At 49.3% G+C, this 24,398-nt stretch overlaps 13 protein-coding genes across 15 annotated transcripts; 7 read left to right on the top strand and 6 right to left on the bottom strand.

Moving 5' to 3' along the window:
- Positions 1-51: 51 nt before the first annotated feature.
- Positions 52-1,291, bottom strand: TrAFT101_010449 (uncharacterized protein). 2 transcript variants are annotated; one of them, XM_066128968.1, is made up of 3 exons: positions 1,208-1,291; positions 954-1,134; positions 52-856 (listed from the first exon to the last, which is right to left on the bottom strand). In XM_066128968.1, exons 1-3 carry the CDS (start codon positions 1,223-1,225, stop codon positions 156-158), a joined length of 900 nt encoding a protein of 299 aa, XP_065985094.1. In that variant the 5' UTR covers positions 1,226-1,291; the 3' UTR covers positions 52-155. The 2 variants fall into 2 exon arrangements, with proteins under 2 accessions (XP_065985094.1, XP_024756244.2); XM_024901241.2 differs by having other exon boundaries at positions 954-1,291.
- Positions 1,292-1,407: 116 nt separating this feature from the next.
- Positions 1,408-3,209, bottom strand: TrAFT101_010448 (uncharacterized protein). The gene is made up of 2 exons (XM_024911091.2): positions 2,907-3,209; positions 1,408-2,841 (listed from the first exon to the last, which is right to left on the bottom strand). Exons 1-2 carry the CDS (start codon positions 2,965-2,967, stop codon positions 1,688-1,690), a joined length of 1,215 nt encoding a protein of 404 aa, XP_024756243.1. The 5' UTR covers positions 2,968-3,209; the 3' UTR covers positions 1,408-1,687.
- A 358-nt stretch (positions 3,210-3,567) lies between these two features.
- Positions 3,568-5,420, top strand: TrAFT101_010447 (uncharacterized protein; the record flags this gene model as incomplete). Its single annotated transcript, XM_024904497.2, has 2 exons — positions 3,568-3,802; positions 3,883-5,420. 2 exons carry the CDS (start codon positions 3,568-3,570, stop codon positions 5,418-5,420), a joined length of 1,773 nt encoding a protein of 590 aa, XP_024756242.1.
- A 621-nt stretch (positions 5,421-6,041) lies between these two features.
- Positions 6,042-7,360, top strand: TrAFT101_010446 (uncharacterized protein; the record flags this gene model as incomplete). The annotated part of the gene is made up of 3 exons (XM_066128967.1): positions 6,042-6,312; positions 6,373-7,069; positions 7,156-7,360. 3 exons carry the CDS (start codon positions 6,042-6,044, stop codon positions 7,358-7,360), a joined length of 1,173 nt encoding a protein of 390 aa, XP_065985093.1.
- A 479-nt stretch (positions 7,361-7,839) lies between these two features.
- ALTA5 lies at positions 7,840-8,728 on the bottom strand. 2 transcript variants are annotated; one of them, XM_024910785.2, is made up of 3 exons: positions 8,632-8,728; positions 8,285-8,454; positions 7,840-8,221 (listed from the first exon to the last, which is right to left on the bottom strand). In XM_024910785.2, the coding sequence occupies exons 2-3, from the start codon at positions 8,441-8,443 to the stop codon at positions 8,048-8,050; spliced, it is 333 nt and encodes a 110-aa protein (XP_024756240.1). In that variant the 5' UTR covers positions 8,444-8,454; positions 8,632-8,728; the 3' UTR covers positions 7,840-8,047. The 2 variants fall into 2 exon arrangements, with proteins under 2 accessions (XP_024756240.1, XP_065985092.1); XM_066128966.1 differs by having other exon boundaries at positions 8,285-8,654.
- A 277-nt stretch (positions 8,729-9,005) lies between these two features.
- TrAFT101_010444 (uncharacterized protein) lies at positions 9,006-11,154 on the top strand. The gene is made up of 2 exons (XM_024902812.2): positions 9,006-9,334; positions 9,417-11,154. Exons 1-2 carry the CDS (start codon positions 9,329-9,331, stop codon positions 10,461-10,463), a joined length of 1,053 nt encoding a protein of 350 aa, XP_024756239.1. The 5' UTR covers positions 9,006-9,328; the 3' UTR covers positions 10,464-11,154.
- Positions 11,138-14,169, bottom strand: TrAFT101_010443 (uncharacterized protein). The gene is made up of 2 exons (XM_024901200.2): positions 12,814-14,169; positions 11,138-12,750 (listed from the first exon to the last, which is right to left on the bottom strand). Exons 1-2 carry the CDS (start codon positions 13,836-13,838, stop codon positions 11,877-11,879), a joined length of 1,899 nt encoding a protein of 632 aa, XP_024756238.2. The 5' UTR covers positions 13,839-14,169; the 3' UTR covers positions 11,138-11,876.
- Positions 14,170-14,409: 240 nt separating this feature from the next.
- TrAFT101_010442 (uncharacterized protein) lies at positions 14,410-15,473 on the top strand. The gene is made up of 5 exons (XM_024907058.2): positions 14,410-14,547; positions 14,618-14,716; positions 14,781-14,877; positions 14,938-15,088; positions 15,154-15,473. The coding sequence occupies exons 1-5, from the start codon at positions 14,536-14,538 to the stop codon at positions 15,374-15,376; spliced, it is 582 nt and encodes a 193-aa protein (XP_024756237.1). The 5' UTR covers positions 14,410-14,535; the 3' UTR covers positions 15,377-15,473.
- On the bottom strand, positions 15,390-16,523 carry TrAFT101_010441 (uncharacterized protein). The gene is made up of 4 exons (XM_024904496.2): positions 16,383-16,523; positions 15,927-16,321; positions 15,710-15,871; positions 15,390-15,638 (listed from the first exon to the last, which is right to left on the bottom strand). Exons 1-4 carry the CDS (start codon positions 16,427-16,429, stop codon positions 15,463-15,465), a joined length of 780 nt encoding a protein of 259 aa, XP_024756236.1. The 5' UTR covers positions 16,430-16,523; the 3' UTR covers positions 15,390-15,462.
- Positions 16,524-16,660: 137 nt separating this feature from the next.
- Positions 16,661-17,686, top strand: TrAFT101_010440 (uncharacterized protein). The gene is made up of 3 exons (XM_024902120.2): positions 16,661-16,827; positions 16,909-17,192; positions 17,254-17,686. Exons 1-3 carry the CDS (start codon positions 16,791-16,793, stop codon positions 17,584-17,586), a joined length of 654 nt encoding a protein of 217 aa, XP_024756235.2. The 5' UTR covers positions 16,661-16,790; the 3' UTR covers positions 17,587-17,686.
- Positions 17,687-18,712: 1,026 nt separating this feature from the next.
- On the top strand, positions 18,713-19,797 carry TrAFT101_010439 (uncharacterized protein). Its single transcript, XM_024908917.2, has 2 exons — positions 18,713-18,844; positions 18,923-19,797. The coding sequence occupies exons 1-2, from the start codon at positions 18,772-18,774 to the stop codon at positions 19,708-19,710; spliced, it is 861 nt and encodes a 286-aa protein (XP_024756234.2). The 5' UTR covers positions 18,713-18,771; the 3' UTR covers positions 19,711-19,797.
- A 484-nt stretch (positions 19,798-20,281) lies between these two features.
- On the top strand, positions 20,282-21,219 carry TrAFT101_010438 (uncharacterized protein). The gene has a single exon (XM_066128965.1). It carries the CDS (start codon positions 20,293-20,295, stop codon positions 20,611-20,613), a length of 321 nt encoding a protein of 106 aa, XP_065985091.1. The 5' UTR covers positions 20,282-20,292; the 3' UTR covers positions 20,614-21,219.
- A 1,189-nt stretch (positions 21,220-22,408) lies between these two features.
- Positions 22,409-23,335, bottom strand: TrAFT101_010437 (uncharacterized protein). Its single transcript, XM_024901176.2, has one exon. The coding sequence runs from the start codon at positions 23,323-23,325 to the stop codon at positions 22,510-22,512; it is 816 nt and encodes a 271-aa protein (XP_024756233.2). The 5' UTR covers positions 23,326-23,335; the 3' UTR covers positions 22,409-22,509.
- Positions 23,336-24,398: the final 1,063 nt, after the last annotated feature.

Genomic DNA, 24,398 nt, shown 5'->3' with positions numbered 1-24,398 from the left:
CGTGCGTTTTCTTTAGCTATCATTTTTTGTGCGCAAGTAAGAAGGTGGTTCAATAGATTGATTTAGGTTTGTCTTGTCATAATCTGTCTTTGATGAATAAAAATAAGTTTCTTGCTACATTATAGCAATTCTCACCCCTTTTCTCAGCCATCGGCCTAGACTCCCTCTTCACCTCCAAGCCATAATTTCGCAGCATCATACATGCCTAGATACAAACCGCTGCCAACTGCCGTCCAAGCACAGCGAAACGCTCCCCCGCGGAAGAATCCCCGGATGCCCTTTCCACGCCAGATGTCTTCCATCACCGAGATTGCGCCCTTGCGATGTCGCTGAGCGTTGTTTCTGTCATCCCCGGTGCCGGCTTTCACCATCATTCGTGTCTTAATCACATCGCTCGGTGTTGTCACAAACGCAGCCAGGGCCCCGGCCGTCACCGCACTCGATCCAGCTATCAGGCCCGTCTCCATGACGCCTTTCGTCTGGTCCTTTCGAGAACGCAACCGCTTGTCCCACAAACGCCCTCTTGCGTATTCAAACATGGGAAATTGAAGGGCCGTAAAGGGCAAGTTTCGTGCTACCAGCGCTGTGTAGCCCGAAAATAGACTCCTTGTTGCATTACCTGCTCCAATTAGGCGACGGAATGCCGCCAACGACGTGGATTTGCGCAAACTTGATCCCGTAAATTCGGCGCGTATCATTTGAGCATTTTGCTTTATGACCTCTCCTGGAGTGAGGACGAGACAGGATGCCATCTCGGCGACAGATGAGGCACACGAATGAACCATTGGCTCGGGCACAGACAAATGCCGCCCGAATATGCCCTTTGCGCTTTCATACGTGGCGAAGAATACTCCAGCTAAGAGAATAAAAATTAGCTCATCCTTTTTCATGGGTTGGCTATATGCAGTAAATTCACAGCACAAATAAGAACAAAGATCGATATCATGCTATACCTGCTGGGAGAGTAGCCAGTATCACGCTCCCTATGCCTTGGTACAGGCCACGCAAGGCCAGAGGCTTTGAATTGGGCGCTGTTGCAGTCTTGGGCACGAAATCTTGGCTCTGATAGCGCGTCTTCAGCGTATCGAGAGGATATATGAGCATATCGACTGTGAATGCCGCTGCGGCACCGGCCTGTTCCATATCGTGTAAATGCCAAAAAAGATCGTAACGCTTTCCCTTAAGCGCGCGCGAAGAACAGCCTTACCAGGTATATTTCCTTCATTGTAACCCTTTCAAGAATATTGAATGCTCACATGGCTCTTTGCTGTGAAAGAATGCAGCGCTATGGCGGTGGACGAGATGCAAATACATGTATTCAATACATCATCGGGTCGATGACATCATAAACGTCAACCAGCCTCCGTCCTTTTATCATTTTGTTGTTCACGCTGCAGCAAACTATTTGCCAAGTTGAAGAGTTTACAAATGATTTAGCTCTCACTCTATTTGATTTTTTTTCTTCTCGTTTCTACTGGTTTAATAATATGTTTAATCTTGTTGTATAATGTACACAAATGGACAACCGCATCAACTCAATGCGAACGAATTGCTAGCAAAATAACCCAGTCTTCATCCCATTTATAAGTCCAATCCAAGCTCCCTCTAACCATATAGTCCATATGCTTGCCTTGGGCATGTCTAAATTCTATTCATTCAATATTGCGAATTGGTTTGCTCTAATCTTCTAGAGCTTGCTTTTGATGCCAGCTGCATCTTCCGAAACAACGGCGATGACAACGCAGATATCGTCCACTTTACCCCCATGCCAGTTTTCGTGGGGATAGTATTTCTTTACTTCCTTGGCGAATGGTCCATCTCTCTTTGTGTTTACACTCGCCTGCTTCGCAGCCAGGACTAGCTCGGTCGCGAGTAAACTTTGCAATGTCACGGCTTTCTTCGTCTTCCCATCTGCTGCATTATTTTCATATGGAGATCCCGTAAGGCTGTCCAGAGAATCAGCCACGGTGACCGCCTCATTGGCAGCCATATTCCATGCGCCACTCGTCGCCATGACTCGGCTAGCGATCCGAAGAATATCCTGGTTAAACAGGTTGTCTAGCACACCGTCGGTAGCAAAGACCAGCACATCTCCATGGCGCAAGTGGTGGTGTGTTACATCAGCATCCCGCGGCAAATCACAGAGCTGCGATCCGCCAAAGGCTGCCATCCGAGCGGCAACACTAGGCGGGACGACTGAAAGCTGGAATGGAGTGTTGAACGCGTGGGTTTGTGGTTCAGAGTATGTATGTACCGCGTTAAGTCGCAGCTGTAGAAAGCCCGAATCGCCGAGGTTTGCCACGTCCAAGACGCCCTCGGGTCTCGCAATCGCAACACAAGCCGTGCTGCCGCCAGCGGGCACATTTGGATCCTCGCATACCGCCTCGTACCCTTTTTGCATGAGTTTTCTTGCTGTGAGAGGCGCATCGTTGCCCGAGGGGTATTCGTATGCCACGGCGGCCATGTAGTCGCACAATCCGTGTGAGAAGTCAGCCGGGTCGACTCCAGAATCCACCCAGCCGCCCACTCCATCTGCGACGCCAAAGGCCACAGAGCCCGACTCATTAACTCGGCTCACGAAGAAAGCATCGTGGCCAGATTCGGGTCGCGAGGACTTTCGGCGATGTCGGGGAGGCTGGATTCGATTGTACGGGTTGAAATGGAAGACGTGAGTGGATGGGTCATATGGGCGATCCTTTGCGATAAAAGACGCGGCGATGTGATACGAAAATTTTGGAGACGAGGATAGAGGTGCGCTAGAATAAGAGCGCAGCGCCTGTGACATCGATTTATAGCATAAAGTCGGCGAGGCCTGACGAGGTCTGGACGCGCAACTGGAGGCTATCAGGTCGTTAGCAAACGGGGGGGCGCCGAGCAGCAATGGCGAGTCAATCAGAGCTACGAACCGTGGTACAGCGTTCGCAATAGCGGCGAGGCAGAAAATCTGCTAGGGAGAAACATGGTCATCTGGTATATCTCGACTGCGATGAATTGTCGCAAAGCAAAAGGGCATTCCTTGACAGGCGACGCAGTCCGTGGCGGGCAGCGCAGCCGCCAATCAGTACTATACTTGAGACGGACTATCTCTTCGCCATTATTCAGCAGAAAGTCTCAGGGCAAGAGAAATCCGCCTGCGCCGAAAACAACAGCCGGGTGAAGCGTGCGGATGGCAATGGAGGCTTTGTTGGCGTTGTTTGTTCAATCGAGTTTGCTCGCCCCCACCAAGAATCCCCAAAAGTCCCAAAAGTCCATGGAAAAAAGCCCGTTGATAAACAACGTAATGATTAGCTAACTACGGCTTGGCGCGTGGCCATCTTTCCGAGCATCTACCGGCCTGCGTAGCCGAGTTATCACCACCCACACACCTATCGTTATAGTGCCATCTACGCTGTAACGGCGCCATTTGCACTGTATGTCTGGCAGCTAGGCTCCCTGGAGCTCCACTGCAGTTTCCCAATATGGAGATGCCCTGACTGACGCCGAAGCTCCAAGTGTCCATCTCCATCTGCGAGCATCACAAGCAAGAAGCAGCATTGCGAGCCACAGCCCTCATCCCATGCGGTGACAATGTCGTCCTCAAGCCCAGCGCCGCACAAGCCTCGGCGGAAGCCCAAGAAATCCGACAATGACATCGACAAGCCTGTGCGGGTGCGATCCGAAGCCCTCGTGCGCACGCCGTCGTTCCCCTTGGCGGCCTTTCTGTGGCCGGCGCGCACGTCCTTGTCCCAATGGGAGGTGCTGCCGCTGGTATTGATGGTGGTTGGGCTGTTTCGATGGGCTGCCGGGCTCTGGGGATACTCTGGTGAGGCCTGCGAAAATGGCGATGCGAATGTTTGCTTTCCTCTGATCAGCGGCTGACAAGAAGACGGCTTGTTCTTATAGGATTCCAACGACCGCCCTTGTTTGGCGACTACGAGGCCCAGCGCCATTGGATGGAGATCACCGCGCATCTGCCCATTTCTCAGTGGTATTTCCATGACTTGGAATGGTGGGGGCTCGACTATCCTCCTCTCACGGCGTACCATAGCTGGGCTCTGGGCAAGATTGGAAGCTTGATCAACCCCGAGTGGTTCGCCCTGGTGTCCTCGCGCGGCTCCCACGATCCAACACTAAAAATCTTCATGAGAGCGACTGTCATCATCTCCGAGTTCCTCATTTTTGTTCCCGCCACGACTGTCTTTGTGCGGCGATTCAGCCGGCTCAATGGGGTGAATACTTGGACGAGCAATCTGGCCCTCGTAGCTATTCTCATGCAGCCAGCTACGATTCTCATCGACCACGTTCACTTCCAGTATAACACCGTTATGCTTGGCTTCGTCGTGGCCAGCATGTCGAGCATGCTTGCCGAGAGGTACATGTGGGCAGCTGTCTTCTTTGTAGCCGCCCTTGGATTTAAACAGATGGCGCTCTACTATGCCTTTAGTGTCTTCTCGTATCTTCTGGGAAGATGCATCACCACGGGTATCAATCCCAGTAGGCTGTTCGGTATCGCACTAGTCACCATCATTTCTTTCGGTGTGCTGGTTCTGCCTCTGGCTCTTGGTGTGCTCTACGACAAGCACCGCGGCATTGACGCTATGCCCGAGCTTAAAGGGTCTGCGGCACCACTTCCCATTTTCTCATTCATCACCAATTACATTGATACTCAGCATTTCTACTATCCAATTGTTGAGCAGCTGGTCCAGATGGTTCACCGGGTCTTCCCCTTTTCTCGTGGCCTCTTCGAAGACAAAGTTGCAAACTTCTGGTGTGCGCTCAATACCGTCATCAAGCTGCGCAATTTCCCCGTGGAACTCCTCCAGAAAGCCGCTCTCGGGATGACCCTTCTTTCCATAATCCCTCCCAATATCATCCTGTTCTTACGCCCGCGAAAGTCGGCTCTTCCGCTAGCGTTTGCGGCCACCGCATGGGGATTTTTCCTCTTCAGCTGGCAGGTCCACGAGAAGAGCGTCCTTCTACCCCTGATGCCGATGACGCTGCTGCTAGCCGGAAAACAAGGAATGAGCGGCGAAGTCCGTGCTTGGGTGGGCTTTGCCAATCTTCTCGGAGCTTGGACATTGTTCCCTTTGTTACACAGAGTCGACCTGAGGGTGCCATATACAGCCCTCACTCTCCTCTGGGCATACCTTTTAGGCCTCCCTCCAACCTCTTGGAGTGCACCGTTCCAAGAAGGACAATCTGCTCTTGTCCAGTGGGGCACAGCTCTGCTACAAAGCACCTTTTACGTCACCATGGCGGCGTGGCATGTCCTGGAGGCTTCTGTCATACCGCCACCTGGCAAGCCAGATTTATGGGTTGTCGCCAACGTCGGCGTAGGTGCGGCAGGTTTCTCCATCTGCTATCTTTGGTGTTTTTGGAGGTTGTTACGGGAAACCGACTTCTTGCCAAGTGGCGGCAAGGTGAAGGCGAAAACACAGTGAATACGGCTACAGCCGTAGCGTTATTGTTAGACTAAGAAAGAGAGCTGGAGAAAGATAAAGCTGGCCCATATAAACAGGCTGCATAGAGGAACTGTCCGTCGAATTCTTTATGCGAGAGAGATTCTTGTCACCAGAGATTGTAAACAAACGAGACCCCTTGTTTGCCAAATCTCCAACTGCCGAGCCAGGTAGTAACGAAAGCGGCAAACCAACGGCGTAGAAGAAGGCAGGGGTGGTGGCAGACTATCTAATACTCAGAAATCCCCATAGATAATCATCAACCCATAATCAGATTCTACAGTTACTACCTTAACCTTCGGCATTTGCTATGTATAGACTTGTTTAACTGAGATATCCGAAGCAGATTCAGAATGTCAGATCAGATAGAACCAAGCTTTGGCAACAAAGGTGCCCAATGCTCTTAATCTTACTCTCCGATGTTTGACAATATTGTAGTATTCCAAATCCGGCATCTTGCCTCGCATTTCCCCTTGACTTCAAGATCACGCAAGGCCATCAAGTGGTCTATCCGTGGCTACAGGTATTCTCCATTCTCTCCGATGAGGCGAAACAGGGCATTCGGGGGACAAGCTTGCTGCTCTCTTGCATCCGGTTAACGCCATGACCCTTCGGAAATCTTTCTTTAACGTTGAGATCGGAATCAAGTCCGAAAATGACTCCTCTTCTTCACCTCTCCCCTCTTCATTTAACCAGGGCTCGCCAACATGGTTTTCGATAGCATCGTTTTTCAGGAGTACTGAGAATCGAACCGCTTTGCTTTCATACTGCTTACGCGCGATGTGGTGTTTTCGAATAACGGCGTTTGCGGCCGTGATGTTTGGTGAGAAGGTTCTGTGTCGAGCGGTGCATGATGGAGCATCAACGTCTATTGGTATGTAGCAATATTGAGGGGTGGCGTGGAGAACTGTAATAACAAAGCAATCTTAAGCAGTCTCGACCAAATCACCATCTTCTACCAACTCCATTCATACAGTATCATTTACAACAACATCAATATCACCGTCATCATCATCATCATCATCATCATCATCATCATCATCATCTACGCCATCTTCCATCTCTTCTTCACCATCGACATTTATAACCTCCCCTATTTCGCCATCATCATCGTCGTCATCATCATTATCATTATCATATTCTCCTACTACTCAAGCTCAGCCACAAGTAACGGCCTCTAATTCATCATCTCCTATTCCTACAACGCTTTCAGACACTAAAGGAGAAGAAACGACTACACATCCACCTACAACACAGCCCACCTCAGTAAATACTACAGCGCAAATCGTGGCCATCGCCATAGGAAGCTCCGCCATCGTCGGCGTCGTCGCCGCCTTCTTCTTCTTCGCCGGCCGCCGCAGCAATCGCCGCTCCTCCATGCACAATGTTGCCCCGAACCTTGGATCCTTCAGGACAAAGCTCGACAAACGCTGGAGGAAGAATTCAAGTCAGAATGTGCATTCGGGACATGCTACAGCAGCGCCCGCGGAGTTTGGGACTGTGGCAGAGGTGCGAGAGGTTTCTTTGCCTCCTGAGCGGCCAATCAACAATGAGCCTTACTTTTATCACCCCGTGACGGTGGCGAGCTCTCTTGCCAGAGAGTTGGACGGTAGCAGCATCATATCATACAAGTAAGTCGTAAAGATGATTTCTCTGTCTCACTTTGGTCGCCTGTTACCTTGACATTTAGAGTGTCCATTTCTAACTAACAGTTTAGCAGTCCGCCACCTGCAGCTCGGTTGCAACCTCAACGAAATACAGTTCTTCCTATTGAGTTGCCTGCCTCGTATGACCCAGGAAACTCGCCGCTACCAGAATACGAGGAGCTCGATGCTGCGAGGCGGCGTCAGATATTTTCTTGGGCAGCAGCGCCGGAGGCGACATATCATCCGGATAAGTTTGCACCGAGTAATATGATTTGATGGATGAAAAGTTCAAATTGCTCATACATGTATTTTTATGATTGGAATGGGACGATTTATGCATGTGTTATAGAACAAAATGGAGCAGAGGTTATGATGATGGCCTAGATTTTGATGATGATGAATATTTGTTGTGGTTTCGTTTGACAAACCAGCCTGATCAGTGTAGTTTTTAGGACTATATCAAAATACAAACAAATAATAGCATCTTAATTCCGCATCCTCTCCTAAAAGAATGCTAAATCAAGTGTTCTGTTGCTTTTCGTTCAGAAAAATCTTTCATGTAGGGTAGTCCAAACAGCTTACTTGGACAGAGTACACTCCACAAGTTGAGACTAACAAAACCACTTGGTGCCTCGAGAGACGGAGCCCTTTAATTCACGTAAGCCAAATTTCCTACGCAGGAGAAAAGCTTAGCATGGCTTTCACCTCAACTACAGAGCAAAATCACATTCGAACCAGTCACACAGTTTGAGCAGAACGGGTATTCGAAAAAAAAAACGGCAAGTCGTCAATTTCATGATTGGACCTATCAGTTCAGCCTATAAGAGCCACCGTGCCATCCATGAGCAGTCAATCCTCCCACGCCACCAGAGCCATGAAAGGCTAACCGCACAACATGCTCGTAACTTTTCCGAAATTCGTAGAGGGTCGTAACTTTGCGGATCCTGTTTAGAAATAGGTCGCTTAGTCGAAAAGGCCGAAACCCATATCCTCGTCGGACTCCTCCTTCTCCTCCTCCTTCTCCTCAACAGCCTCAGCGGCGGCAGCGCCACCGGCAGCAGCGCCACCAGCGGGAGCAGCACCGCCAGCACCGCCAGAGGGAACGGAAGCGAGCTTCTCAGAGCCAGCGGCGATCAGCTAGAAGAGAGAGACTGTTAGATTATGCCAGTGTGAAAATTTTCATTGGGGTCAAAATCATACCTCGTTGACGTCCTTGCCAGAGAGCTCAGAGATGAGCTTCTCGAGACGCTCATCCTCGGCCTCAATGCCGACGGAGCTGAGGACAGCCTTGACGTCCTCAGCAGAGGGGGAGGCGTTGCCGCCGAGGGTGAGCAGGAGGTAAGCTGCGAGGTGCTTCATTTTGAAAGTTTCTGGAAAGAAAGAATTGTTAGAAATCTTCGATTTTTTTTTTTTTTTTTTTTTTTGGTTTTCCAAAGGCGGCGGGGATGTGGAAAGCAGCGGATTCTGCAAACTCGATGGAACAGACAGTGATATCCGATATCAAGTTTGATTCAATCGACGCAGCGATGAAGAGAGAGGCAACTCACTTTAGGAGGTTCAAGAGGAACACGAGAAATCAATCACTTTAACCGCAAGTTGGGCGGAGACTGAAGCCTTCGAGTTCTGGTGGTGGTTGATGGCTTGTTGTCGAAACAAAAGTTTGGAAAAAAAGTTCCCACAAATAGAAAGTTGCAGGGCATTTTACATTGTGGGCGCTAAAATTGCTGCTAGCCGAAAACGATCGTCGTTAGGGCGTGGGGTCCAGCCACATCTCCTTATCGCACCGCCACAGATAATCAGGGTATCACGTGGACATTTGCCTTGTTCCAAAGCCGTGTGGCGTCAGCCTGTTTTCTAGCCGTAGCTCTGCCGGCATGAGCCAGCCTTTCTTTCTGAACGCTTTTTCTCTTGATGGTAGTAGTTTGTTATAGATACCCGTTTTATTCCCTTCATCTTCGCTGGCCAAATATCGCTATATTCGATTATCTTTCATTTCCCCCTTTGAGGACATCTCCTCCATAACCGCACGGTACGCATCCAGATCCGAAAGCGCCACTCGAAAGGCTTTTGCCTGTTGGTTTGAGGGGAGCGTGCTTCGCGCCGATTCGCTTCCTCTGTGCTGGATGAGCCGAGGAGCGACGTTATCTATGCATCGCCGCGTGTAATCGATTTGGGAGGGCTACGTGAGAAATTTAGCTGGAATAATCTCGATTTTGAAGGACTAGAAGTCTCGCGATAGACACGATGCCGGTGGGTTGCCTTATCCTTTCCTCTCCTCCCCTCTGGCCACCTTTGGGCATCAACAGGTACAGTGGCTAATCTAGATGACCAGATCGGAGATCTTCTAGCCCAAATCAGCGGCGGGAAGTCCTCGGACAACCCTGCGCCGGCCGTTCAACGACCGCAGAGCGCTTCTATCAAACGAAAGGCCGATGATGATCTTACAAGGAATGACTCGAAGACACCGCGTCTATTCGCACAGCCTGCAAAACTACCACAGCGACCCGCGGCCTCTACTCTGCCAAAACCGCTGCCGATCCCTTCAAAGCCTAACAATGTTGCGAATCGACCGGCTAGGCCAGTAGTTGCCAGTAGGCCGCCAGCACCACCCCCCGTTGATCCAAGCAAGCCTAAAGCTCCTCCGAAGAAGGGCTCGTATGCGGAGATTCTTGCTCGAGCCCAACGGGCACAAGCCGTCATGGGCCAGGTTGGGAAAATTCAGCATAAAAAGGTGGAGGGGGGAGCTATCAAGAAGGACAAAGAGAGGGGTGATGTCAAGGCCGCACCTTTGGGTGCCCAAGGCAGGAAAGCCCCTACTGGCTACAAGGGATCATCGAAGCCGGGACAGCGCAACGGTACCAACGGGAATGCATCTTCAAAGACTGATCGGAATGGCGCTGCTTCTCGACAGCCTTCGAAGGTCGCGGCACCTTCTAGGAAGGCTTCTGTGCCAGAGCCAGAGAAGAAAGTTAAGAAGGCAGCGTTGGCGACTACCGGTTACACCGGAACGGCACGTCCCAAGCCGGGCGCTGCGCTGAAGAAGGGCAACGCCCCACGAGGCGGAGCCCTTCTCAATGCCCCTCCTCCCCGATCCAACTCATCTAGACGATCACGGTATGAAGACGATTATGACGAGGACATGGATGACTTCATCGATTATGATGACGAAGAAGACGACGGTCAACGCTATGATTATGCATCGGATGGATCATCTGACATGGAAGCCGGCATGGACGACATCGACGATGAGGAGCGAATGGCAGAGCGAATTGCTCGGCGTGAAGATGAGCGAGAGCAGCAGCTCGAAAAGTCACTCAAAATGGCAAAGGAGGAGAAAAAGCGCAAAGCTCTCGAATCTCTGCGCGCAAATCGACGCTGAGAGCAAGAATAGGATGGCTTTGAATATATGAGAGGAGAGGGCGACTTTCTTCCACTCTCTCGGCGGTATACCCTTGTTTTCGATGCGCGATTCTCTTTCTCTACAACATATTCTCCGGCTATTGACTTTTGATTTAAATTTTTGGAGCGAAAATAACAATTTTCGTTTCTTGACGATTCGAAACGCAGATACTGAGCGGAATTAATGAAGAATGGAAGAGAGTAGGCGTTGGGGAAAACAATATGAAAGGAGGAGAAGGAGAAGGAGAAGAAGCGTTGGGCAGCGTTGCAACAGAAACAAATGGCAGACCATTTGTCCAAGTCATTAGCGACGGAGTTTTATCATTAGAGAAAGAAAAGTTTTGTGGTATTCCGCAGGCTTTTGGTGGATTGTTTCTGGTAGTATTTCTTCTTCCTTTTTTTTTTTTTGTTCTTTTCTTGTTCTTTTCTTCTTCTTTTCATGATTTGCTATTTTGTGCTGTTCTTTTTCTTCTTTTCTTTTCGGCTTTGATTTTCTGTTAGCGGTGTTTCTTGGAGGACTGGATTTGCATTACAAGGCGCAAAAACAAGGACCTGACTACAATGTCTGGAATTGGACAAGAGCTAGCTTTTTTATTAGTATTATTATTTTGACAAGGAAAGCCAACCAATGTGTATAATTGTCAAATCGTGCTTCTGATATATATTTATAAGCAAAATCTTTATTGGAAAACGAAAATATCGTATTGGCTACCGTGAACCTATGAACCATATCTTCGAGCAAAAAAGTATAGAAAACAACAGTTACACCGGCCTTTATATAAACGAATAGTAAATAACAGATTTATCCTTGGCTTTTTTTTCACGCTCCTTTTTTTCGACCCAATCAACTGAATCCTATAAATTGTTAATGAGAAAGAGAGAACCGTTAGTCATTGTGAAGGCAGACAACTTCTTGTCTCTCCTCGCACCCAAACGAGTTGAGCTCGAAAGAAAGACAAGCAAGCCTTTAAGGAATCACCAGACCAAATATGAAAAAAAGAAGAAGAAAAACATGAGTGGTGTCGATGAGAATAATGTGTGTGAATAGTCCCAGCTGGGGTTAGAACATTGCTTCTCAAGGCATCCAGCCGAGCTCATGTTCAAGATCCTAGCAGCCAGTTGGCGCCGCCTTTTTTCCCCCCCAGGTCGACATTGTCACACTTGCAAAACTGTCAAGCAAACTCCGCCCAATGAATAATTTTTTCATAAAACAAAACGGCAAGCACACATTGAAACAAGAACAGAATAAAACAGCAGGTGCATATGGGGTTTGTAGAAACGACATCTAACAACGTGTAGATGTGCATATAAACATCCGAGTTTGGCTTTTTCAGATGGTTTGAGGAGAAAGGAATGAAAATGGTTGTGTGCGAGCGCAACTAAAACAACCCAATCAAGGTAGATCGTCGCTCCGTGACTGCTTCCCACTTGAGCTTCCGTACGGTTTCAGGAGCCAGCCCTGATAATGCTTCAACCCCTGAGCGCTGATACTATTAGCGGTGGGAATGATAGAGGGAGGCGGATTGCTTCTACGAGGTGGCTCTCGCTTAGCGGGCTGTGGTGGGATAGCAGGGAGGCTGGACGTAGAAGGTGGCAGCGTAGAAACAGAAGCAGGCGCAGATGTCGACGTGAGCGTAGATGTGGGCATTGATGTGGATGTGGATGTGGATGTGGATGTTGAGTTCTTTTCCTCGTAACTGGGGGGAACCGCCGCCGAAGCTCCAGCAGTATTCATGAGGCCCTTCTCGCGAAGATATTGAATGGATTGGAGGATAGCCAAGTCTTCTTGCTCTTTGTCGTTCAAAATCAACCGCTGCTGGATAGTCAAACGACCATTGTTGGCCTCGCGTTCTTTGATCGCCGCTTCCCTAGCTTGGGGATCATGGACGAAGCGGCACTTGCCCTTCTTCCCGCAAGTTCCACCAGTAGAATAATATTTGCAATGTCTAGTAATATCAGCCTTCCTGGCCGAGGAAGAAGGAGGAGGTGCGGGTTGAGTGCGGCTGGACATTACTTCTGGCTCATCATCAGACGAGTCATCAGATGGCTCTCGCATCTCGTCACCCTCATCACCCTGCTCTCGCTTCCTCTTGATGGAAAACTCGACTCTTCGCAGTTGCTTTCTCAGTCTATCGGCTTCCTTCTCCAGAGAGGCAGCCTTGTCCTCTTCTTTTCGCGCCAACTCGGCGGCCTTTTTGGCTTCGATGCGCGCTCTGGTGGGAAACTTCTTCTTTCGTTCGGCGATAAAAGCCGCAACATCGCTAATACTAAACCAAGGAAACGTGGTTAATAAGAATATAGTTGGAAGTATAAAAGATGGTATGACTCACTTGAGAGTTTCTTGGCCAATTAGCTCGGTCAGGGTTTTCTCCTCTCCTTCATCATCTTCAGTTTCCGAGTCAACGCCAGGTGTTAGGCCCAACGTATTGGTCTTTCTCTTCTTCTTTTTACCGACTGAAGGAGACTCGGACTTGTCTGGCTTTGAAGAGTTATCCACATTGTTATTGGATGGTTTTGGTGGACGTGTTTTATCGTTAGCCCCATGATGATGGGAGTGATGACTACCCCGCCCCTTGCCATGGCCGTCTCTATGGCCACCCCGCCCTCGACGAGGATACTGGCCGTGTGAAGAGTCTTGGTGGCGAGCGGCAACAGGAGGAGGCGGAGGAGCTGCATAAGCATATTGTGGTGGAGGATAATGCATAACTCGAGGATCAGGGGGGTATGGTTGATGGAAGCCGCCAACTATCGGCGGAGGTGCCGCCTCATATTCATGGCTGTGGCGGGCGGGAGGCACGCCCTGGGATGGCTTGTGGCCTCCACGATCACTGTAGCCTCCTCCGCGACCTCTGCTATTCCCGTATGTCTGATGAGTTCCTTGACCGCTCCACTGCGCCTGGCTTGGTGGAGGAGGGGGAGCTTGATAGGGGTAGGGTTGAGGGGCGGCATAAGGGGCCTGCTGGGGGTATTGAGACGGAGTATAGGGTTGAGGAGCGTAATTTGGGTGATAGTTTGTTGCAGAGAGCGGTACAGGAGCATGCGGATGTGCGTGATGTGCGGAAGCATGGCTGTGGTCTGGAGCCCACTGCGGCTGAGCAGCTGGATAGCTATTCGCCGGCGGATGAGAGCTGCCGTAAGGGACTGCGTGCTGGGCTGGATATGGCTGCCCAGTGTACTCGTATCGCGGTTGCGAGCTGTGATAGTCGCCACGGCTTCCATGGTAGTGGCCGCCTCGACGACTGCCCGATCCGCCGCCGCGATTCTGGCCATAAGGAGTCGAACTCGACTGCCCGTAGCTGGCGCTGCCCGACGTAGGGGGCGGAGGGGGAGGTGGTGCGTAGTTGTACGTCGACATTGTTCATGAATTCATGTAGAAAAAATGGAGCGGATCTGGCTGTTTTGGAATCAAGTCAAACAGTGTCAGGCAGCATCGGCTGCTGGAATATTCGAGCAAGAGGCGGACGCAAAAGAAGGCGAAAGAGTGTGTCGGACTTCGAGACTTCTCGGATTCGACGGGCAGCTTGCAACGCAGGAGCAGGAATTGGACGACGATAAACAAGATAAGAATTCAAATTGAGAAACAGAAAATGTGAATTGACACGATGCGGCGAAATTCCAGGCGAGAAGTGATGTAGACCTGGATGTTGGTGGCAAAGACGCTGCTCAGGTGCGTCTGAGATGATGGTCGACGGCAAGATGCTCGACGATGTCTGACTTTCCCAGAAAACGAAGTGCCACCGGGCATAAGGGTGCGCTAGTCTGATAAAAGAAGGCGGTGGGATTCGGTCCAGAGCGAAGTGCCGCGCAGCTAGCCACATTGTGACTAGCTTGTTCTTACTCAGCAAGCATGTCGCCGAGAGCTCTTAACTTTTTTGTACGTATTTCCAGATTATGAGATGCACAATCGATTATTGGTGAGAGCTGCATACTCAAGGTACCGGAATGGAATGCATCTGAGGACGGCATCTCATCCGTGATGGTTTCTTATTCTCGTCGCCGCCTATGAATCACTGCTGAGAAGGCCATTGGACTTTTTGTGAAAATCTAGAAGAATGTTTATCCTGGTATGTAGCCAGAAGTCTTGATTTTATGAGTACGTATTTCGCATGGCATCACTGACCCTCAGAGTCATAGACCAAATTTTCCGATCTGGTGCAGATCTCTCCAGAGGATTTCTCCAAGCACAGCATCGTGGCAATAGAGGATAACATTAATGCGAAATACGCAAACAAGGTTAGCGTTTACGCCGCATGTTTTGGTGGTAGGGAAAGTGGCTAAGGCTCATCATTCGGCACAGGTGGTTCAAAAAATCGGACTATGTATTTCACTATACGACGTTTTATGGACATCGGAGGGTCTGATAGGCCATGGAACAGGCCTAGTCAATGTTAATGGTATGCTGCACTGACTGGATTTCCCTTCTCATGTCCTAAATATGCTTACACCAAAACCAGTCGAGTTTCGGATGATAGTCTTTAGACCTTTCAAGGGGGAGGTGATGCTTGGCAGAATACGCAGCTCGACTCCCTCTGGAATCCACCTAAGAACAGATTTCTTCGACGACATCTTCGTGCCCTATGAGGAGCTGCCCCAGGGAGCTGAATAGTGAGTCTCATTCTTATTCATATCTCCAAGGTCAACGTGCCACAAGCGCTAACAACGCCGAATAGTAATCATAGCGAGCAAATTTGGATATGGAACTTTGACGAAGAGCGTCTATTCTATGATAACCATGAAATGGTTCGTTTTCAGGTTATTGACGAAGAATGGCACGACCAAACCCCGGCCGGTCCTACTGCAGCTGAAGACACGCCGGCAAAGACTCCCTACAAGATCAAGGGCAGCATGGCCGCTGAAGGTCTTGGAGTATGCTTATGGTGGGATGGTGCTTAATGGTATGATTAGAGGCGTTATGGGGTACAATTTATTGATAATATCATGTTTGTCATTTTGATTTTAAAAAAAAATCTACAAACATTCTATACCCGGATCCTCTCCAGGAGTCGCTCCTCGACACCATCCAAGACAGAGTAATGCTCAATGACAGCCAGGTTTTCAGCCTCGGCCTTGAACATCTTGCTAGGGTCCTGGCCAGGGGCCATGGGACCAACGGGCATCTGCTGGGCCTGCATCTGCTGGGCGATTTGGCTAGCGGCTGGTTTAGGTTGTTAGTTAAATGTCTGCTTCAACGTCCTTTAATCAGGACCGGGTTGTGCATGCACATACCATTATCGCTACCAAGGAGGAACACATAAACAAATTGGAGTCCAAAGATGCACAAAAAGTACCAGCTGATACTGGACATCCAGCGAGGGTCCATATCTTTGGTCTGAACTCCAGCCTGCAGCATGCTCTTGAATTTGATGGTAATAGGGAACGGCAGTTTCACTGCGCGTGGTCAGCACAAAGAGTCATCTCTCCGGCAAGAATTTTGACGACATACTGATGACATATCCGCTGAAGAACGCATTGACCCAGCTCATGATCAATGTGTTGGGAATAATCATGGCCATGTTGTTCTTCATCATGCCCATCATACCCTCCATAGCATTCGGGTCCGACAGGGGGTTCGCCGGAGGCTGGCCTTTTTGCTGCGGGTTCTTCAGGTAGGCACCAGATTCAAACCCATCAATCAGGAAGTCTCGGCGAGTCTCGAAGGCTTTGCGTGACAGCACATGGTAATTGGTCTTCAGGTTGGCGCCATGGGCGAGGGCACGCTGCTCGCGGATGGTCTTGATGTCGGCCTTCTTCGGGGTGGTTGCCATGAGGACAGATGCATAGTGGCGGAGGACACCCGTCAGGACCATGACAATGGTGATGGGGATGAGGATCCAGTAGCTATGAGCAGAAGCATCACGTTAGCTGTGCCGGCTGGAGCCACGGCCGCGGGGACACGTACAAGAGCTGGGGATCCCTGTGCAGGGTCTGAGCTGGGATTTGCGCCATGATGGTGGTTTGCTTGGCTGCTCAGGCGCAGTCGAATCCAATGCGGCGCCGTCAGCGGTTGGCAATGGTGCTGCTATAGAGGGGTGAGATATTACGAGGCATGCAGTCAATGGATAGCTTAGCTGGGAATGATGAGGTGGAGGACAGCTATTACGGAGTATCCTACCGCCGGCAGCCGCAGAAAGCCCCATATTTCCGGCACAGCTGTCGCCTTGGAGCCAATTGCCACCTGAACACCCCACGATCAGCGCGCAGCACTAATTAAGCCACTACAAAGGTAAACTACAGGCCACCTCTGCCTCAACTTACACCAGCGCCAGCGCTTTGCGACACCTGCGATTCCGTCAACACAACCGAAACCATGGCTGCAGAAAAGATTTCCCTATATAACCTCGCCGGTAAGCCCAAGCTCGACTGATGGCTACATTTGTTGGCGTGCAATTGGTCGAGTCTCTCTTGTTCTGACACCGTGGCCACAGATCTCAAGAACACGGCCGACGATGCGATTCCCAACTACCTCAACTCTCTAAAATTCAAGCAGACACACTTCCTGAGCGACGTGCGGCTAGGGCTTGGATACACTGCATTCGTCATTTGCGCAGCATGTTTCGCATGGGACTACAAGCTGGGCTTTGAGGACACCAAAATCTACACAGCCATCGCGGTGGCCCTCTATACTCTTCTAAACGGTGCTCTGACATTCTGGATGATGTTTGTCGAGAAGGGCGTTGTATACCAGGGGACTTCACCATCTGGAGAGAAGGTAACTTGAAATCCAGGTCATAGGAGACCGCAGTGCACTAGCTGACAAGGGAACCCAACAGATCACAGTAGTCAGCACAACGAAGAAGCTGGATCCCACCTACAGACTCTCCATTACCGTCACAGACAAATCCGCAAAGTCACACATCATCGAGGTGGCCAAGCCATTCGCCTCCTTCTTCGACGAGAGCGGCTACTTTGTGGCCGTTCCATTCCAGGAGATTCTAGCTACAGCAGTCCCCGTCATCGGCAAGCTAGACCCCAGACGCATCAAATCAGAATCCCAGGACATGCTGAATGCGAACCCTGAACTTTTGGATGCGATTCTCGCGGCAAACAATGGTGCATCTACGGGAGTAGACGCATCAGAAGGTGGGAAGCGACAAAAGGCGTAAGCGAGGGGGCAGCATGGAAAGGGGCAATTGCTCGAAAATGTACTTGAAGAATTAAAAAAATGAAAGGAGCTAGCGCGTATCTAAATCATAAAGCTTGATGCCTTATTCATCTACTTGGCCAAAAATGCGATTTGTGCTGGAAAGATGCCATGTGTCTTGTAAGCAGCATTTCTGTTTGGTACGTGTAAGCTGAACTTGCCGACGGAGACACAAAACCAACCAAACAAAACATTGGAAGTGATGTGAGCTTCACTTTTTATCAATCATTTATAAAGACTTAATCATTTGTTTGTTTGATTGTTATAGGCAACAGTCTCAAGTTGATTGGCTCTCTTCATTTTCAGCACCAGTGTCTCTCTAGAATGCAATCATGACGCCAGCCCTCACCCTGGAGTAAAACCAAAAGCGCATATAAGCATCTGAATTTTATTAAAAAAAAATAAGAATCAAAGAAGATAATAAAAAATAAATCAAGTCTGAATGCTAATGATGGCTGGAACTAAGTTAGGCAAAAGAGAAAGACGTGAATATATGTATTGCATTCGCACGTCTCTTTACAAGCATTTCTGGAGCGCACCTCGCGCCTCGCTGTTCAGGCCATCGCCGTGGGGGCTGTGCGTAACTATAAGCCGCCTAGAAATCCTTCCTATACGAACGATGAAACGCTCACAAAAATAGAAATCATATAAATATCCTATTCCCCACCAATAATTGAACCCGATGCATACGAATTGAATGGCAATGGATACATGCAAACAGCCGGCTAACACAAATGGTAGTCGTAGGATCTGCCCGTCAGCAGCAAATGCTCGGCCCCGAGAAGATGCAAACACTACTAGGGTATTATTACCATCTTACGCCGGGCGATTGCATCCCGCAGGTTTCGGCTCATGGCGACGGGAACATTGTCACGATTGTTTCGCCGTTTGACTGCAGAAGGCATCTATCCCGATCGCAGTGGACCGCGGGTAGTGGCTTGAAGGAGATCGAGATATGCCCTGGCCGGAGACAACTGAATTAAACCCGACTTGCCTAAATGGGATCTTCTGTTATCAATAAATGCTCCCCTGTTTCGACAAGAATCAAGTGAAACTTTAAATTATTTCTCCCTTGTTTGACCATTCATTCGTGATATCTGCATCTCACCATCCTAATAAATACAATTCTCCAACAAATCGTCCCATCATGGCCAACACGCCAGATCGTCTCGTTCCCATGCGAGTCATCGTCTGCGGCGTCCAGCGAACAGGCACCCTGAGTAAGTTCACACTGATACCATCTCAACTCATACCATGTATATTATATTGCATCACCACCGCCAACACTTACACGCCAGGCATGCGAATCGCCCTCCAGCAGCTCGGCTTCGGCGACTGCTACCACATGCACAACATCCTCGAAAACCCGCAGCAAGAAGCCCCCAAATGGATCCGCCTCATCGAAGCCCACTTCGGCGGGCAAGGCACAATCTCAAAGGCCGACTTTGACGCCGTCCTCGGCAACTGCCAGTCCTGCGTCGATGTGCCCCCCGCACTCTTTGGCGTAGAGCTCGCAGCCATGTACCCAGAGGCAAAGGTCATCGTCCTGAACCGCGACCCGGAGGATTGGTACCGCAGCGTGTCCGAGTCCATCATGGCGTCGGTGAATCCGACCTCGCGACTGGCCAAGCTGGGCATGCTCTTCTGCTTCGTCTTCGACCCGGCGACGCGCGCCTTTGCAAAGTTCGGCAGGGCCATGTCCGGGCTTGCATTCCGGTACGATCATCGCAGGGAAAAGGACAAGGCCATTGCCTGGTACACGAGCACCTACCAGCGCTTTAGGGATGAGATTCCCGAACAGCGGCGCCTCGAGTATCGGATTGAGGAGGGTTGGGGCCCTCTCTGCGAGTATCTCCAAGTCCCGGTTCCGATGGTCCGGGATGAAGAGACGGGGGAGATGGTAGAGGCGCCGTTTCCGCGTGCCAATGACCGGGAGACATTCAAGAAGAACCAGGCCAAGGGCAGGGAAAAGGCTATGAGGCGGGCAAGGAAGAATTTACTGGTAGGAGTTGGGAGGATGGCGCTGATGGCGGCGGTGGCATATGCGGGATATGCCGTGTGGGAGAGGCGGCTTGGAGGGAGATAGTACGAAAGAGACGCTATTCTTTGTATATATATATATAATTTTTTTAGTATTGTATATGTGACAAGTGTAAAAAGGGCAACTTTGGCAGTTATAGTATATGGCATTTGCTTGACCTTCACTTATATCCTTTGACCTGCATTTGCAAGGCAAGACATGTACTTCGCATGCATAAACCCGCAGTGCATCTACTCTGCACCAGCAACTTGAAAAGAAGGCATCGGCAATATTAACTCTCCATCAAAACCATGATCATCATATTATCCACCACGGAACGTAACATAAAAACAGCGATCTTGCCAATTCGTCAACCAGGCTGATCAATCTCCAGCGCTCAACAGCCCAAATATCCGATAATGCACACTGACATCATCGCCCACTTATAACCCCCCATCAACATCATGTAAATCGGGCCCTGAACCAAACTCATAGGCCGCAGAAAACCATCCATTGTCGACATGTGGAAATAAAAAAAAAAAAGAACTCTCTTCTCGAGAAAATGTATGCAATTCGTAAATAAAACAAAAAGGTAGTCGATTGTGTAGTAAAATATCATCGCATCGTCCCCAGGAATCCCGACCCCGAATGCGACGGCCTCCGTCTCGACGCAGACTCATTGCTGCCCCTCCTCTCCAGCTCAAAGCCCGACTCCCTCTCCGGGCTGCTGCTCAGTTGATGCTGCTGCTGCTGCTGAGGAGCGCCCTGGTGCTGCCGGTGCTGCTGGTCGACGCAATGGATCTTCTTCTGACCAGCAGCATAAGCCGCGACGACGTCTGCGATGGCGGCCTGCGAAGACGGCGAAGCCTCGTCCATGCCGAGCGAGCGATCCATGTTGTGTTGCGGAACGATGTTTCGAGGTTGAGCCAGAGGTCGAATGCCAGATGGTCAAACATTCGGGGCGTTTAAAAAAGAGAAACCTCCCTTCTAAACGGTCAAAATAAGAGAGGAGAGCTCCAATAATTGTTATTAATCTTTACTCCAATTGTCCCAATACAGTATTGCCGGGCGGCCGGCTCTTCCTGTCCACGCCCTCCTTTATAGACCTATACAATCTCCCCCGCACGTTGGAATGCCGGGAACCGTCCACTCCCATAAATGATCAACGCCATGGCCTAAAACGCTGGGCTAGAACATGTTCCGTCTCTGATGGATTTACCGGCTTCTGCTGTTGGGCTTACTGGCACGTTTTGGCGCAACTCATTGGCTGTGTCCCCGCATCTTCATGGGCTCATGAATTGGATGAATGCGGCGCTAGAGAGGAGGACAATAGGATATTGATGGATGGGCGCTGGAGAAGGGCCAGAAACGCTTGGATCTTGCTATCCACCCGGGGGCTGAATAGTCTGCTAAAAAGAGTCAATTGCGACATATTCTCCATTTTGATGTGCGCCTCCCAAACAAGAAAGCTTGGATACCAAGATCGCCTATAATGGCTGTCCGTATGTACTATACCTACCTACCTGATTGGAATTCCATAAACTACAGTAGACACCCGAAATGAGTACAGCAGGGACCGAAATTAGTGTCTGCTTTTGGCAATGTAAAGTTTCTTTCCGCTTTGCGAGCCTGTGGCTGGTATAGTGCGAACTTCATCTTATCATCATGTACTGTTTTATAGCGGTCTTAAGAGTTCCGTCCTTTTTTGGATAAAGTGTCATTTCCAGCGCCTAGTTGCAGCTACTTATAGTACATGGCTGTATTTTCTTTAAATCCAGCATAGAATAGAGAGTGCTGAGATTGATCTTACAACGCGTGAAATATACGAGAATGCGGTAATAGCAAGCGGCAATATGCGGTGATAAGCGGTAATATATAGTGATGCGGTAATATAATGCCATCAAGCAGCGATGTCTCTCGGCTGTACTATCTTACATTTCCGTGCTTAAAGATTTAACATTTAATTACCAAACAATCGGGATGGACGTTATCTATAAAGACAGCGGGCCCTGACTGATTTTGCATCGTGGCCTGAGTTTTGTGTAAATCCTTGGCCATGAAGCCCGATAGGTGGTGATCTTACCAGCAACGGAGAGTTTCACCAAGAGAGCTGCCGGGGCAGAGGAACATTGATCTACTCCAGGATAGTCTAGGCTCATCTTACGCCACGTGCTGGAGCCATGGATCCTGACGGATTTCGAACTAGCCTTATTGCAGCCTTAACTGTGACCACACTTACCTTACGTTTTTTTACTTCTATAATTGGATATTGTTATGTACAATTGAAAAAGATCAAGAGCTTTTATATGCTTCTAGAGTAACGCGAACAGCTGACATCTATCAGATACATCACGAAGTACTGCCGTTTCTATTCTATATTGATGATAAGTACTTGTGTATAAAGGTAGCAATTGTATGTATAAAAGAAGAGTAAAAAGTAAACCCAGATGTTTATGCTTAACTATTGCTCAAGAGCTTACTATACTGCAACACACTTTAAAATATTATTAGAAGAACTTCACTTCCTTGCTGCCGTGTTATCGATAGCACTCCTTCAATTGTCATTTTTTTTTGCTACTGATTCTGAATCATCGCTAATAGTAGACCGATGGTTCCAGCACTACGATACTACAAATACATATTTCACAGACCAAATAACGCACCGCTTTCAATATTACTGCCCTGATTCTAAAAGTTCTGACACGCCATGATCAGACAACTGTTTACGTTAAAATACCAGTTACTAGTAATAGGCATAGAATATCTCCACAATAATTTGTACAATTCTTGCTATCTGTATTTACATATATGTACACATATATACTCTTAAAGTTATTAAACAGGCTTCATCTCGAAATGCCAGCTTTATGGTCGGCCGGCGGGCCAGGTGGTGCCGAAACGGCCGTTGGTGGCTGCAATGACGGGGCTGCCGTGCGAGTCATCGACATAAACGTACTGAGAGCCAACCTGCTGGAGCTCCCAGTCGCGAGGAGGCGTGTTGATGGCACCGCCAATGAATTCGGTGGCCGCGAGCACCGTCTGTCCATCATCCTTAGTGTCAAGAGCGTTGCTGGGCGCATTGCTCAAGATGTCCTGCGTGAATCCTTTCCAAGCTCCAGAGCCGTCTTGAGAGTTGACCAGAACAGGACCGTCACAGCCACGGATGAGAGAGACGTCGCTCCAGCCCCAGCCATTTGCGTCCCAGCTGAACTCAAACCATGTGCCGAGCCAGTGAGCCTGGCCATTGAGCATGGTTGCGTCAACTCCACGCTGGATGCGACCCTCCCAGCCATCAGGGAAGGACACAAATTGAGTCGCGCCGGCTGCGACCCAAATGTACTTGTAAGGAATCGTGTCGCAGTTGTTGTGGAACGCGTAGAAGCCCCGCCAGTCGTTGTCGGTGTTGGTGATGAAGATACCCTTGCCGCCATTGTCGCTGTCGCCCCAGGTCAGAGTTGGCGAAGTGCTGCAGGTCCAGTCGCGCTTGGACTTTGATCCCTTAGAATTGAGAGACTGGCGCACCAAGCCACCAGTCTGATAGCTCTTGAAGTGATCTTGTGGTACGGCTTTGATGGTGTTAACGTCAGGCGCGGTGATGTTGTTAGCGGGAGCTGCTCCAGGGGTTTCAGTTGGGAGCGCGATGGCAGCGCCAACAAACGGGAGAAGAGAGATGACGCGCATGATGATATCAGATGAATGGATAGCTGATCTTTGTTAAAACAATGCTTGTTGGATAGCTGGACTGAAAGACGAGATAAAGCAATGTCTTCATTTATATACTTTTCCCCTGTCTATTCTCATGTTCATGCGAGACTGGGATAGTCAACCTTGAAACAAGGCTATCTTGTCACCTTCACTCTTTGCTCGCAACTGCTGCCGCCTTGCCGTAAGATTTGAGTTGCCAAATAAGCTCATGGGCAGTGACAGGATCCGCAGGTCCCGCAGCTTCAATGGCGTGCTGTAGTAGAACCGAGCCTTTTGACGAGAGTTGTAGCCACATCCGGCTCTTGAGTAGCAGCAGCAGCCATGTCGCGTTAATAGCGAAGGGTAGCCTATGATGAATATAGAAGGAGATAAGTTGCAAAAGATGAGCGTATCATTATACCCAGCAATGGAAAGATTCAGTATCTTATGAGATGGTCTGCTGCGGCATTATATCGGCAAGATCCATTCGAGCATATTACAAATGAGTGTGCTTATTGGAAATGAAAAACATCTTTACCTTCCTTTTGTAGAAACAATGAATATGTATCCACACATGAAGGATTCAAGGCAGCAGTTTCCAGCGTGTCAGGATAGGCAATATAAGCACACGCTTCATATTACAATGAAAGCGTATCAACAAACAGGCTTGGTATGCTTACCGGTTAGTTCAAAAACAGAAAGTGAAAACAGAAGAGGAAGAGCAAAAAGTCCTTTGACAGATTGCAATCATCCTTCAAGATATTGCAATCAATCAAAAGAACAAGATAATTGAGTGCTTGGAAACTGTATATATAGCATATAGATTGCCGTTGTAATACAGGAGAAGAATTCACCACCGCTCTCAAGTTTGTGGCACATCCAATCTCTTTGCTTACAGGTCAAAAAGACTTCGCTCCTATCTTCTTGTGCTATTCAAAACTTGTAAATTTGCTCTCGCAGTCTCACATACACTCAGCCAACATGGTTTTCTCGAGCAAGAAGTTAAGTGTTGCCGCTTCTCTTTTCACCTTAGCCCTTGCTGCAAAGCATGGCTTAGCTGCGAATAATAA

Source organism: Trichoderma asperellum, chromosome 6 (genome assembly GCF_020647865.1).
Source record: "Trichoderma asperellum chromosome 6, complete sequence".
NCBI classification, from domain to species: domain Eukaryota; kingdom Fungi; phylum Ascomycota; class Sordariomycetes; order Hypocreales; family Hypocreaceae; genus Trichoderma; species Trichoderma asperellum.
Note: the sequence above shows the minus strand (reverse complement) of the source record. Positions and strands in the feature narration are given on the sequence as shown.

What these genes read in the sequence shown, in the direction of transcription:
- TrAFT101_010443 (XM_024901200.2), bottom strand. Translation starts at nt 13,838, where the DNA reads ATGTCGACGTACAACTACGCACCACCTCCCCCTCCGCCCCCTACGTCG. An exon ending in ATTGGCCAAGAAACTCTCAA is followed by an intron (nt 12,751 to 12,813) that starts GTGAGTCATACC and finishes TCCTTGGTTTAG; the next exon opens with TATTAGCGATGTTGCGGCTT.
- TrAFT101_010438 (XM_066128965.1), top strand. Translation starts at nt 20,293, where the DNA reads ATGCGACGGCCTCCGTCTCGACGCAGACTCATTGCTGCCCCTCCTCTC.
- TrAFT101_010448 (XM_024911091.2), bottom strand. Translation starts at nt 2,967, where the DNA reads ATGACCATGTTTCTCCCTAGCAGATTTTCTGCCTCGCCGCTATTGCGA. An exon ending in ATTGCGAACGCTGTACCACG is followed by an intron (nt 2,842 to 2,906) that starts GTTCGTAGCTCT and finishes ACGACCTGATAG; the next exon opens with CCTCCAGTTGCGCGTCCAGA.
- TrAFT101_010442 (XM_024907058.2), top strand. An exon ending in AGGCCTAGTCAATGTTAATG is followed by an intron (nt 14,878 to 14,937) that starts GTATGCTGCACT and finishes CACCAAAACCAG; the next exon opens with TCGAGTTTCGGATGATAGTC. An exon ending in CTGCCCCAGGGAGCTGAATA is followed by an intron (nt 15,089 to 15,153) that starts GTGAGTCTCATT and finishes AACGCCGAATAG; the next exon opens with TAATCATAGCGAGCAAATTT.
- TrAFT101_010440 (XM_024902120.2), top strand. Translation starts at nt 16,791, where the DNA reads ATGGCTGCAGAAAAGATTTCCCTATATAACCTCGCCG. An exon ending in TTCCCTATATAACCTCGCCG is followed by an intron (nt 16,828 to 16,908) that starts GTAAGCCCAAGC and finishes CCGTGGCCACAG; the next exon opens with ATCTCAAGAACACGGCCGAC. An exon ending in CTTCACCATCTGGAGAGAAG is followed by an intron (nt 17,193 to 17,253) that starts GTAACTTGAAAT and finishes GGAACCCAACAG; the next exon opens with ATCACAGTAGTCAGCACAAC.
- TrAFT101_010437 (XM_024901176.2), bottom strand. Translation starts at nt 23,325, where the DNA reads ATGCGCGTCATCTCTCTTCTCCCGTTTGTTGGCGCTGCCATCGCGCTC.
- TrAFT101_010439 (XM_024908917.2), top strand. Translation starts at nt 18,772, where the DNA reads ATGGCCAACACGCCAGATCGTCTCGTTCCCATGCGAGTCATCGTCTGC. An exon ending in CCAGCGAACAGGCACCCTGA is followed by an intron (nt 18,845 to 18,922) that starts GTAAGTTCACAC and finishes CTTACACGCCAG; the next exon opens with GCATGCGAATCGCCCTCCAG.
- TrAFT101_010441 (XM_024904496.2), bottom strand. Translation starts at nt 16,429, where the DNA reads ATGGCGCAAATCCCAGCTCAGACCCTGCACAGGGATCCCCAGCTCTT. An exon ending in CACAGGGATCCCCAGCTCTT is followed by an intron (nt 16,322 to 16,382) that starts GTACGTGTCCCC and finishes TTCTGCTCATAG; the next exon opens with CTACTGGATCCTCATCCCCA. An exon ending in CTTCAGCGGATATGTCATCA is followed by an intron (nt 15,872 to 15,926) that starts GTATGTCGTCAA and finishes GACCACGCGCAG; the next exon opens with TGAAACTGCCGTTCCCTATT.
- TrAFT101_010449 (XM_066128968.1), bottom strand. An exon ending in ACTGGCTACTCTCCCAGCAG is followed by an intron (nt 857 to 953) that starts GTATAGCATGAT and finishes TTATTCTCTTAG; the next exon opens with CTGGAGTATTCTTCGCCACG.
- ALTA5 (XM_024910785.2), bottom strand. Translation starts at nt 8,443, where the DNA reads ATGAAGCACCTCGCAGCTTACCTCCTGCTCACCCTCGGCGGCAACGCC. An exon ending in CTGGCAAGGACGTCAACGAG is followed by an intron (nt 8,222 to 8,284) that starts GTATGATTTTGA and finishes TCTCTCTTCTAG; the next exon opens with CTGATCGCCGCTGGCTCTGA.